Here is a 13,909-nt window from a genome sequence, read left to right on the forward strand (position 1 = left end):
TATTTTTATGAACCCATTCATAATAATAATTTGTTTTCTCCAGAAACTTATTGTCCAGACCAGATGAGCAAATTTGTTATGATTTTTTTGGAAGTGGACAAAGTGAGACATCACATACTTACTAATGAAATAAAGGGACAAGATTCCATGGTTTTGAACAAATAAAAATATGCTTTATTATACAGAGATGGAAATGTGCGGCAATCTACATAATGTAATTTGTATTGTAACAGTCAGAATTAACATGAGCAAAGTGGCAAATTGTGGGCAAATTCCCTGCAAATGTGTTCAAGTCACATGCATGGATTCCAAAGAAAACTGCTAGACATTGGTAATGTTTTGGTCATTGAATCTAATCAAAACTTCGCAAGGGACTCCAATGTTCTATCAAAGACCAAAGTCAAAGGCTTCTCTATCAAAGCCTCAGAACTCACTCAAGTGCCGTTATGGCCTGTCTCAACGACCATTCATATTCTGAAGTTCACACTGCGTTTCCCTAGATTCTGGAAACTTCACTCCAGCACTGACTCTCAGAACAACTTCAGTTCATCTACAGACGGCTAGCTCTACCAAGCTGGTATTGCTCCTGTATTTTCTTGAACTTGGATCTTGCTCAGATGCTTAGAGTACTTACAGCTCTTGGGCTTTCTTCACTCTTGTTCTGAGTTAAACTGAACTATTAAAGAGACACAGCTGGTTCTTGCCAAGCCACCCTCTAACTCACAGGGTTTTTTTCCTGAGCTGTAACCTCAACATTTAGCTACACTTCCTGCCTCCCAGACGTCTTGCATCCTAACATCTAGTAATCTGCTGGGACGGAGCTTCTATTCTGTCCCTCTGACTGCCTGACTGAACAGCAGCCCAAAGTTACCAACTTTCTCATCTGCCTCTGTCCAACTGATTAAACTGACTGTTCAATAACCTTTGAACATCTTGAGTGACCTGTTGAAAATCTGGCAACAATTAAGCAATCAAATTGGCACAACAACAAAAGAAACAAGGCTTGTTGCATCACTTTGCTCCTTGTGGTGCTGATTTACATGTATAAAGAAGATCCCAGGTTTAAACCTTTCTGTGCTGGTTAGCATGTTTTCAAAATTATTGCACTGTATTTATGAATAAATTAGTTAACTAATTGAAGGAAAGGGAGGTGAAGAGGTGCCAATGGGATAAAGTGCATGGAATTAGGACAACTGTTCAGGCAGTGGCTAACATCAGCATGTATTAGTTGTCATGAATAGTGTATTTTCTGTGAAAGTCTTTGTAGTCATAATTACTTCCCTGGCAATCCCACTTCAAGACTTGCGTTGAAAATATGTATTTTTGATCCTCAACAGAGGACAGATTTGGATGTGTCCTTTGGTTGATATGATATTCTTCGAACTTTCACTACCTAATCTTATTTGTCAAGAGCCAAACACCACAAGCAACTGATTTACTGGGGATGACCCTCAGCATAAATGCATAGAGAAGGATTATCAATGTCAACCTTGAAAGTTCCAATTTAGCCAGCATTTGCAGATTTGGTTGGGGGGAATACAGTGTTGGGTGGTAGTGTATTACAGAGAACATGAATTCACATCCCTTGCTTTGGAAAATACTTCAATATTTCACTCCTGAATGGTTAGTTTTAAATTTAACATGCTAATCTCTTTTTCTTTCTTGTTCTGAATTACATATAAGATGAAATAGTTCTTCTGTTCCTACTGTATAAAATCCTTTTGCCATTTTAGATGGTAAAGTTAGGTTGGATTATGTCTCAATTTACCTAAACTCAAAAGAATACAAACCAAGTAAAGGCAACTTGCCCTTGAAACACCGCTGCAGTATCTTTCTGATGAATCTATGATTCCTCCAAAGCCAGTAAATCCTTTCTGAGGTGCACTTCCCAAAACTTAATTCCAGTACACCAGATGAGGTCTGATCAAGGCTATCTAGAACTGGTTAAAACTTCCATTTTATATTTCAGCTTTTTGAGAAAAATCCCAATACATTTGGGGAGATGGTAATGTAGTGACTGGTGTAGCACAAAGAATAGTATTTATTGTCCAAAGAATAAGAGTTTATGTCCCGCCATAGTGATTTCAAAATTTGGATCTGGAAATTAAAAACTATTGTCATGCTCTCAGATCGACCTATTCACTAATCAAAAGAAAACACTAAATGCAACTTGCCATGCTAGACCCAGAGCAGCACGATTGAATTTTACACAGTTGAATCAAAACCACTAAATGTAGTTAAAGACTTGCCATTACCTTCTCAATGAAAGTAGAAATGTGTTAGCCTTGCCAGTGACATCATTCTGTTAGTTGTTTGATTTATCTTTTGTACCACTGCACTAACTTTCAATGTCCGTGTGGACACCCAAATACTTGGCTCCTCTATAATTCTTAATCTCTTACCATTCTGAAAATTTCCAGTATGTTTGCTTTGGATTTAATATCTTCCATGGATTCAACCCTTATCCCCAACAGACTTGCTCCCTCAATTAATCTGTCTACGTTTCATCATTGCAGTGCTTCCTAGCTTCATGTAATCCACAAATTTGACTCTACAACTTACTATATATGAGTGAAAAGCTCAAATCCTGGAGAAATATCAGTGGGCACATCCTGAAAATCGAAGGCCATTCCCATTATCGTTCATGTGTTGCTTGCCCGCCAACCAGTTACTGTTTTCTTCATCTTGCCATTGGACGCAAATTAAAATTAGCAACTGTGTACATTTTGGTTTAACTCTGTTAGGATTCTCAGTGATAACAGGAGCACTTGTTTCCCATTCAGTTTGTTTTGTGAAGGCACTTTACGATTATGAGGGGCAGACTGCAGACGAACTTTCATTTCCTGAGGGAGCTATCATTAGAATACTAAACAAAGAAAACCAAGAGGACGATGGCTTTTGGGAGGGCGAGCTTAATGGCTGCATTGGGGTCTTTCCTTCCGTGTTAGTGGAAGAGCTGGCAGGATCTGAGAATGGCGACTCTCAATGGATTGGAGACACACAGGTATGTGCAAATTTAGTACCCAGGAAAATTTCTAAACATTGTTTTAATATTGACGTTACAAGTAGGGAAATTTCTGCGTACCAACATAACTGAAATACGTGCATCCACAGCAAAATGAGAGTTCAGTTTAGAAATGACAATCTGTCGTGTCTGTTTGCAGTTTGCTATCGCTTTTTCCCCTTTCTGACAAATACAATTGACCAAAATTTTATACTGTAGAATTTTCTGTCAAGAGCAGAAGTTGTTCTCTTGTGATTTGCATCACCCAAAAGAAGCTAATGTGAAGTTTTTTGTGAATAAAGCAACAGTTTGATCAGTATGGGGTGGATTCACACTTGCTGTCAAGAGATTGAATTTATCTGTGTCCAGAAAGTGTAGATCTTTGTGGTAAACGTTCCAAGTTTTTAATAAAGGAGAAAAAAAGCTGAAATTGAACACTTTTTTTGTGAAATACGGCAGAAGAGCATTTATTTACATAGAATTGTAAGACTGTGGAATTCAGTTCCAGTGCTGTTTTCTTGAGGCAGCAGTTACGTCAACCATCAAGATTAGATCAGAGTGAAGTAACACTTATGGAGGGAATCTATGAAAAACAGTTTGCCATGTGCTGCTTTGATGTTCTACAAAAATGAACACTTATTTTTCTTTCAACCATTCAGTTTAAAATATAAATGCAAAAAGCTTAACATTGTTAACAATGACAGTTTTGTTACTGGGATAGAAATATAAAAGTTTAAACATTTTGTATTCTAATGAGCATATATCTCCTCCATATCTCAAAGTATTTTGCATATTAAACTGCATTTTCAGATTTGTTTCTGTACTTTATTCTATGAATGTCTTGTTTTAAATACAGATTTGTTACATTTGGTTATTTAGTCTTTTGATTCTTCTAATAATATTTCCTACATTTTTCTACAGAAATCTTGCTAGAGTCATGGGTGTGCCACTTTGTATGCCTCAACTAAGTGCCCATTAATGCCTTATTTCATTAGGGTGATAAAAATCTTGTATTGTAAGCTGCAAACTCCCAAAGATACAGCCCAGCAGTTTTAATTATTTGTTTTTTTTAAAAGTAAGCTTTGCAATAGGAAGGCTTAAAAAGCAGCGGAAATGCAGAATAGAAGGAAATAACATAATCCTTCCTTCCTCTCCATTAACTTGTTTATGGAACAATGCAGAATTCACAGTCAGTGTTCAGATATATGTAGCCGATTCTATTGAAACAGCAACTGAGTCTTAATCACATGTAACATAATCATGCTGAAAAATCGGATGCGACATTTCATACACAATTTTTTTTTCAAAGCTACTAAGGTGGTGCTTAAAGCCTGTTGCTTCCGCAGTTTTTATGAAAAAGATCTCCACAACATTTAACATTTTCAACCTCTGTAGTTTAAACACATGCTCCAATTCTCCATGTCCTAATCCTTTAAATTAAGATTTGTTCTTATTACTCTCCCATGAATCCTCAGAAGGCCACAGTATAGCTCAAGGTAAATGTTGCAAACTTCCACCATCTTCAAGCTTGAGGAGAAGTCAAGGCAAATATTTGAACTGTAAACGTGTTAAGTGACTGTATCTACGTGTTGGCAACCCTCTTAAATTGTACGTTTAGATAGTTAAACCCAGTAAGCTGTGGCAACTGTTCTCAAGGGATAATCTAGAAAGCTATATTGTTCAGTTTATACTTCAAATTGAGAGAGAAATCAAGCTAGTTAGCTTATGTAGTTGAAAAGTTAAAGAATTATTAAATATGTAAGGATAGGGTTATTTGTACCAACATATGAGGAGATGAAGGAACAGATTCAGAAGTATATAATCATTACGACACCATATATAGGAGTTTTGGGTTGTTAGGGATGGTTCCAAATGGTATTGAGATCATAATGTTCTCTTTCCACTTGGTGAGATGTGATGAATACAAGCTGGTCATCACTAACAGTCATCTGGTAGCAAATATAAGCATAGAATAAGGATGTAGCATTTGGAAGCATCTTTAATTCATCTAGAAGGCCTGGGTCAATAATGCATCGCGCCCTCCTCCTGAAGTCGCCATCATCACAGATGCTCCTTTCAGCCAATTCAATTCTATCAAATGATATCAAGAAACAGCTGAAAGGACTGGATACTGCAAAGGCTATGGGACCTGACACCATTCTGGCATTTTCTCAGAACTAGCTGTGATCCTAGTGAAGCTGTTCCAGTACAGACACAACAATGACATCTATCTGGCATTAAGGGAAATTGCCCAAGTAAGTCTTATCTATAAACAGCAAGACAAATCCAAACCAGCCAATTATTTACCTTATCAGTCAATTTTCAGTCATCAGCAATGTGATGAAAATTGTCATTGACAGTGCTATTAAGAAGTACTTAACAATAATCTGGCCACTGCTCATTTTGATATCCACTGTGCCACTCAGCTACTGACCTCAATGGAACCTTGGCCCAAGCATGAAGAAAAGAGCTTAACTCAAGTGGGGAAGTGAAGGTGACTATCCTTGATATCAAGTCAACATTTAACCAAGTGTGCCATCAAAGAGCCCTATCAAAACTGGAGTCAAGGAAAATTAGTAGGGAAAATTGGCCTCACATGGTTGAGCCATACCCAGCGAAAAGGAAAATGCTTATCATTGGAAGACAATAATTTAACAACAAGGCATCACTCCAAGAGTTCTTTAAGGTAGCGTCCTAGACACAAGTGTCTTCAACTGCTTCATCAGTGACTTTTCCTCCGTCATACGGTTCACTGATGATTGCTCAGTGTTCGGTATCATTTGTAACTTGTCAGATACTGGAGCAGACCATGTCCAACTGCAGCAAGTTCTGAAGAACATTTAGGCTTTGACTGAAAGTGTCAGGTAGCATTTGTGCCACACAAAAGGCAATTACCATCTGAAACACAAGAGAATCCAAGCATCACCCCTCGACAGCCAATGGAATTGCTTTTGCTAGATGCTCTACCACCAACATCATGGGAGTTACTATTGGCCAGAAACTGAAATAGATCGACCAGATAAATGCTGTATCTAAAATGGCAAAGAAGAGACTGAGAGATCTGCTAACCTCCTGACTCCTCAAAGCTTGCCCACCTTTCACAGGACACCAGTTGAGAATATGGTTAAATACTCTCTATATTCAGCTCCAAAAAATGTCAGAAGTTCCTCACCATCCAGGAAAATGTAGCCCCCTTGATTGGTATTCCATCTAACCCCTTCAGTGTTCACTCCCTCCATTTACAGTAGCCACAGTGTGTACCATCCACAAGTTGCACTGCAGCAACTCATTCAGGCTCTTGACATTCTAACTTGTGACGACTACTCCTTAGAAACACAAGAATGGCAGGTACTTGGAAATGTAACCACATACAAGTTCATTTCCAAGCCAGACTCCTTCCTAACTTGGAAATGGAATGACAAATGGAGATCAGTTTGGATAGATGAGAGATTACATTTCGGCAATATAGACAACGACAGGACTTGTACAATAAATCATAGGACCCTGGGTAGTGTTATAGAGCAGAGTAATTCAGCTACATATTTGTTTGAAATTTGCATCGCTGGTAGACAGGGTGATTAAGAAAGCCATTAGCCTGCTTGCCTTCATTCAGCAGTTGGAATGTCATGTTGAGTATGTAAAGGTAAGGCCTCTTCGGGAAAATTGAGTGTATTTCTGGTCATCCTGTTAGAAGAAGGGTATTCTTAAACTGGAGAGGGTTCGGAAAAGATTTACCAAAAAGATGCCGGAAATGGAGGGTTTGAGATAGAAAAAGAGAATGGAAAGGCTGGCTCGTTTTTCACTGGTGAGTCAGAGGTTGAGGGGTGACCTTATTGATCCCTATGAAAGCATGAGGGACATAGATAAGCCGACTAGCAAAGGTCTTTTCCCTAGGGTGGGGATGTTCAAAACTAGGGAGCAAAACTAGGTTCAAAACCTAGAGAGGAGAGAGATTAAAAAGGGACCTGAGGAGCAGCATTTTTACTCAGTGTGTGGTTAGTGTGTAGAATGACAAAGTGGTGGAAGCAGGCACAGTTAGAGTGTTTGAGACATTTGGATAAGTTCGCCAGTAGGAAACATTTGGAGAGATATGGGTCAAAGGCAGGCAGGTGAGACTAGTTTAGTTTGGGAACGTGGTCAGTGTGAACTGGTTGGACTGAAGGGTAAAGGCTGCCTACGCACTGATGATGTCTTCTCGACTGGAGACAAAATGTTTGCAATTCATTTGCCAAGCTCGGCGAACAAACCAACAGCCAACCAATTTACCCGAGCTACCAATATTTCGCAACATCTCTAGGGTCTGTTCCATACTGTATGACTCTGTGGTCGAACTTCTGGAGCTCACTCCCCAACAGCACTGTGGCAGTACCCACGGCACATGGACTGCAGCAGTTCAAGAAGGCAGCTCACCACCACCTTCTCTGTGGGAGTTAGGGATGTGTAATAAGTGGCCCAGCTAGTGAAGCCCACGTACCTGAATGAATGAATGAAACAAAGTTTAGAAGAAACTTTTTTTTTCCTTTGGAGAATGATGAGAATCTAGTACTCACTCTTACAAGCAGTAAGAAAGCAATTAAGAGTTATGGGCTAGATGACACAAGGTGGAAGAAGGCTCAAGTAAAGTAATATGGTTGGACTGGTGTCCTGATTCTATGCTGTATATTCTGTATTTGAGAGGAGAGAAGAAAGGAAAGACTGAAGCAATGACTGAAAGACATTTTAACAGAAGGTGCAATGGTGCCAAGCAGTATAGAAGAAAAGCTGTGAAAAAGAATTAGCCCAAATAATTGATGCTCCAAATTAAATAGTTGGTCTGTCAAAGCATAAAGGGTTAAGTAGTAGTAATTATGTAGGAGAATCTAATAATACAACAGAGATAGGAAAATAGGAACTGGAGTAGGCCATCTAGTTCTATCTCAACTGATCTGTATCTAAACTCCATCAATATCTGTTTTAATTTTGCAGCCTATACCACCCTTGCCTAAAGATCAATCAGTCTCAATTAATGTAGAGTCAGGAGCTTTTTTGGGGAGGAATTTTAAGGCTATTACTACCGAAGTGAATACTTTCTGACATAACCACTTAATGGCCTGGCTTTTATTTTAAGGTTACACCCTTTGGTCTGGATCTACACACCAGAAAAAAATTAGTTTCAATCTACTTTATCAAATTCTTTCATCATCTTAACCGTCTTTATTTGATCACGCTTTAATCTTCCATACTCTAGGGGATATAAGTCTAGTCTATGCAACCTGTCCTAGTAATTTGACCCTCTTAATTCTGATATCATTCTGGTGAATCTACGTTCCACCCTTCCTAGGTCAGCATTTCCTTCCTGAGCTGTAGTGCCCAGAATTGAATGCATTAATCTAGCTGTGACATAATATTCATCTCTTTGTACTCTAACCCTGTTGAGGTAAAGGCCAACATTCTGATGGAATGTTTACATAATTATTTTCAATAATTTCTATGCTCGAACCACTAACACTCTCTACTCATCTGTAGTTCACAGCTTCTTGCTTAAGCATTTGACAAGCCTGCACTCTTACTGATACTGGTTACAACACTTTCAAAAGGATATGGAGAGAGATAAAGGAGGGTGGGGGCAGTATTTGTAGAGAATTTTACTACAGCATTAAACCTTCACCGATTGCATAAAAATGAATTTTAAATGGATAGTGTTGAGAATTAACAAAGAAAGTAGCATAATTATATGCATCACAGGCTACAAAATAATGAAAGATATAGGAAGATACAATAGCCTTCAACCCATTGAGTCTGCTAATTCATTTGCGGAGTAAACCGGTTAGCCCTACCGTTTTGCTTTTGCCCACAATTCAAGGAGCTTTTTCTTTTTAAAATATTAATCGAATCATCCTTTGAAAGCTACTGTATCCACCAGCCCATCAGTGTATTCCTTTGTCTCCTTTGGTTGTTGACCCTTCAGCCATTTAAAAACATCGCTTTATACATTCCCTGTAATTGATAATATTAAAAATATTTAGTAAATCTTTTCCTAGCTTTAGCACAAAAACACGATGCTGTAAAACAGGGAATGTTGGAAAGTCTCAAGTGATCTGATGGCTCCTGTGGAGTAAGAGTTTATGTTTTAAGTCAATGATGTTTCACCTTTGTCAGTTTTGTTATTTCTTGTGGAAGTGAGCTGTCCTAAGAGAAGAGGTATAACAGCTGGTAGAAAACTGCAGAAGAGTTTATTGTGGACAGTTGGGTAATTAGCAGAAATTCAGGTGCATTAATCTTTGAGCCCTGAAAGAATCCAAATTTAGCCCTTGAAAGAAGCCTGGGAGGTGACAGCAATGGCTCTAATTAAGTTTTTTGTTCCCAATCCTCTTTAGATGCACCAATTATGTAACGACACAGGCCAGTAGACATTGTAGCACCTCTGTTTGGAAAGAGTGAGCACCATTAATGAAAAAGCTTAAAATTCATAGTCAAGATAAAATTAGAGAGTGTTGAGAAATATCTGAGTTACATGAGGATAGGAAGTTAAACGTGATATTTTTCACAAATGTAGCAGTGCTTTTTGAATTAAAGGGCGAAGGAATTTCAGCAAAAGGTCTTTGATGCAATGCTGATGACAAAAATAGAGTTTTAGCAATCAGTATGGAAGGCTGATAAAGATTTGGCGGCTGATAACTAGCTTGGACTGCATCTGCACTCAAAGCAGAATGCATAGTTGCGCATCTCCTGAGGCTACAAATTGAGATTTTTACCCTATTTCTAACACTCTTGGGCGTCCACAGGCTCTGTTTAAGATACTTTAAATCATTAGGCCAAGTACATAGCAGATACTTTCACAAGCGGTCCCTTAGCATCCTCCCCATTTTCTTGAGGTAGACCAGCTGTTTGACTTGGGGTTTGTCTTTCTGTTTCTGAGCTATCTTTGTTCATACATTTCCCCTTTTCTTTGCATTGGCTCACCATCCAAAATATTTAAAGTAAAGAATGCTCAGATACAATCTAACACAGATATTGGATTGCTGAAAGTAGACAGGTTTTGTTGAAGCTTTCAAGACAATTCAAAGGAATACCAAATTAGACAGAAAACAACTTTTATAAGTTGAGAAGAGAATGCAGATTGGGCAAGTGGACTCTAGGAAAGGCATTCCCTTAGAGAACGTACCTTCACTGTTAAGTATGTGTGTTGGGATTCTTCATGCCCAACAAGATTGGCCTTTTTAGCAACCTCCTAAATACTACCTGAAACATGTGGTCATTGTACAAGCTTGTTGCTGTAATGTGGCGCCTCAAAGCCATCCTGCAAGATAATGGCTACCCTGATGAAAGCATTTCTTGTTGTATGTTGCTGAATCTCCGGTTTAAGACTGTCGCTTTTGGTCTAGAAAAAAGCCTGATAATATATTTCAGGAGTTTGAGCAGCAGTTAAAGCTGGCTGACAATGTAGCACACATATGTACTATTAAAACGAGGAGCTCAGTTCTTTGCAAACAAAAGAACATGTACATGCACTGTGTCTGTACAAATACAGCAGAATAGATGACAGCCGTTCATTGCTTCATTTCTCACAGCAATGTCCTGACTAATAAGAATTAACGTACCTGGTTTAAAATTTAAAACGTCTCTGTAACTGTTAGCCATCTTCAATTGGTGCATTCTCCATGACATTGCCTCTACCAATCAAATTTTATTTGCCACATAGTCACCATGCTTCACTTAGGCAGTATAAATGTTGTTTCCCCTTTACTTTGATATTTCTTGTGAATTGTCCTGATGAGCACAAGGCAAAGAACAGTACAGCATAGGAACATGCCCTTTGACCCAACAAGCCTGCACTGACACATGATGCCTTTCTCAACTAATTATCTTTTGCCTCAGTACAGTTCATGTATGTGCCAAGATGCTGCTTAAATGTTGCAGCACGTCCCAGGAACTTACCATCCTACGTACTTTTAAGAAAAACTTGCCTCTCACATCTCACTTAAACTTTCTCCCTTTTAACTTAAACCTATGCCCCCTTGTAATTGACATTTCTATCTTGGTAAAATGTCTCTGACTATCCATTAAGCCCATGCCCCTGTCATAGTTTTGGAAACTTCTTTCAGGTCACCTCCTCAGCCCGTGACATTCAAGTGAAAACAAACAAAGATTGTCCAATCTCTCCTCCTAGCTAATACCCTCCAAACTAGGCAACCTCCTGGTAAATCTTATCTATACCCTCTCCAAAGCCTTAACATACTCCTGGTAGTGTGGTGACCAGAACTGTGCTCAATATTCCAAAAGCTTTGACAAAATCTTACTTTTTTCAGCAGTACCTCAAATCTTTCATTGACAATGAATGGTCTTAATTCCAATGAACTTATAGATTTACTTATCAACCAAGAAGTCATTTAAAAATCATTAAAAAATTTGCATAGTACATATTGTTTACCACATGGCAAGCAGTGACTCCGGGTATTGCAGGCATCAATGTATAGAGTCCAGCTATTCAGGGTGGGTGAACTGTGAAAAGGATGCAGAGATACTTCAGTGTGATTTGGACAAGTTGATTGAGGTGGCTAATGCATGGCAGGTGAAATATAATATGGGTAAATAAGGTTATTCACTTTGGTAACAAAATGGAAAGGCAAATTATTGACCGAATGTTAATAGATTGGGGAAGGGGACAATAAACAAGATCTGTTCTTATACACCACTTGTTGAAAATAAGCATTCATTTGCAGAAGGCAGTGAGGAAAGCAAATTTGATTTGATTTATTATTGTCATAGATGATACAGTGAAAAGTATTAGTTTTCGAGCTGACCAGAACTTCATATTTTACGTGAGTACTACAGGGTGATAGAACAGAATGTTACAGCTACAGAGAAGGTGCAGAGAAAGGTCAACCCTAATATATTAGAGGTCCATTCATAAGTCTGATAACAGTGGGAAGAAGCTGTTCTTGAATCCATTGGTGTGTGGTTTCAAACATTTGTATCATCTGCCAATGGAAGAGGGTGGTAGAGATCTTTTTGTGTTGGCTGACTTCCTGAGGCAGCGAAAAGTGGAGAGAGTAAATGTAAGTGTAAATGGTGTGCTGGCCTTTATCACAAAAGGTTTCAAATAAAGGAGCAGGGATGTCTTGTTGCAATTGTTCAGTCCCTTGATGAGACCACACCTTATGTATTGCGTGCAGTTTTGGCTTCCTCATCTGAAGAAGGATGTTCTGGCTACAGAGTGAATGCGCTGAAGGTTTACCAGACTGATTCCTTGGATGGTAGGACTGACAAATTAAGAGAGACTGCATCAGTTGCGACTATATTTGCTGGAGTTTGGAATTGAATTGAATTATTCACTAATGAAGGAGAATGAAGGGAATTGCTTAGAAACCTATATAGTTCTAACAGAACTAGACAGAATAAATACAGCAAGCGTGCTCACAATTATTGGGGATTTCCAGACGAGCGACCACATTTTTAGGATCCGGTTAGTATTGGGATTAGGAGGAATTTCTTCCCCCAGACAGTAGTGAACTTATGGAATTCAACGTCACACTAAGTGATTGCTGCCAAAACATTGAATATTTTCAAAAAGGAATTAGATATAGTTCTTAAGGCTAAAGGAGTCAAGAAAAATTGGGAAAAAGTGGCAAAAGGGTACCAAGTTAATGATCAGTCATGATTATATTGAATGAGGGAGCAGGTTCAAAGGGCCAAATGACCGCTGCCTCCTATTTTCTGTTTTACAGAATTACTGATTTCACAGACAAGTTATGCATTTGCAAAACAAGTTGTCCAAGAAACATTCAATCCTAACACAGCTTACCCTTAAATCTTTCAACATCACTAAAATGATATTTACAATTATCAAAATCAAATTCTGGCCTTCAATGTTGTTATCTTGTGTAACTGTATATAAGCCATCACATTTTGTGCCGTCCTTGTGGATATGCTGAAATTGCCAGGCTTGTGTTGGTCAAAACAGCTTACAATTGAAACTTCACCTGGACCAAGAAATTCATTCAGGCAGGGGAATAAACAAATCTTATTGATTATAAATATATTGGACTAATATGCATAATTATGAATCTAATAATACCTGAGGAATTATCAGCCTCTCTCAATTTCTTTTTAAACAGGTATCCCCATCCGCAAGACCACAGGCCAGTCTCCCTTCATTACCATTGTATGATCAGCCACCTTCCAGCCCTTTCAGCAGTCCAGACAAGACAGGATCACAATCCTTCCCCAGATCACCTTCAGTAACAGGTAAAGTATAGAGGCCATACCGGAGCATAAGGTAAAGTCACCATTGCCCTACCAGACCATACGGCTGAACCTTCATTAGAGAGAGAGAGACAGCTGGTGCTGATTTAACCTTGTGAGTCACTAAACCTTAGATAAGGGGAAATGCTGAAGAGAGCCTCTCATGGAAACCTCAGCAAGTGCAATAATTGAACCAGAGATAATAGGAACTGCAAATGCTGGAGAATCTGAGATAACAAGGTGTAGAGCTGGATGAACACATCCAGTCAAGCAGGAAAGCTGACGTTTTGGGCCTAGACCCGAAATGTCAGTTTTCCTGCTCCTAAAGTGCTGCTTGGCCTGCTGTGTTCATCCAGCTGTACACCTCGTTATCGCAATAATGGAACCCATGTTTTTGACATCACTCTGCACTGCAAACCAGCCATCCAACTAGCTGAGCTAACCAATCCCCTGTACCAGAGCATCTAAGTTATGTGTTGCAGTAACTGATTCTGTTTATTACACCAATAATTTGCCCACAGCACTGCCACAGCGTATGGGTTAGATTCTTTTCAGGTGCCGTATTCCTCACTCCTCCTCACACTAAAATGCCAGTTGCAAGCCTGTGCACCAGAAAGGAAGCTGTTTTCTTTTTCTGTGGTCAAGACTGCTGCTCCCATGGATGGAGAAATCCTGTACTGG

The 13,909-nt window shown here is 38.9% G+C and overlaps 1 protein-coding gene across 6 annotated transcripts in view; it reads left to right on the forward strand.

Annotated features, from left to right (window-relative positions):
• The window catches only part of LOC125453699 (F-BAR and double SH3 domains protein 2-like), a 238,588-nt gene that overhangs the window by 204,175 nt on the left and 20,504 nt on the right, over positions 1 to 13,909 (forward strand). For all 6 annotated transcript variants that reach the window (XM_048533585.2, XM_048533589.2, XM_048533586.2 and 3 more), the window contains 2 exons: positions 2,784 to 3,004; positions 13,102 to 13,231. In XM_048533585.2, the coding sequence (XP_048389542.1) occupies positions 2,784 to 3,004; positions 13,102 to 13,231 (351 nt within the window). The remainder of the gene's footprint in view (positions 1 to 2,783; positions 3,005 to 13,101; positions 13,232 to 13,909) is intronic.

This window comes from Stegostoma tigrinum, chromosome 6, assembly GCF_030684315.1.
Source record: "Stegostoma tigrinum isolate sSteTig4 chromosome 6, sSteTig4.hap1, whole genome shotgun sequence".
NCBI lineage: Eukaryota > Metazoa > Chordata > Chondrichthyes > Orectolobiformes > Stegostomatidae > Stegostoma > Stegostoma tigrinum.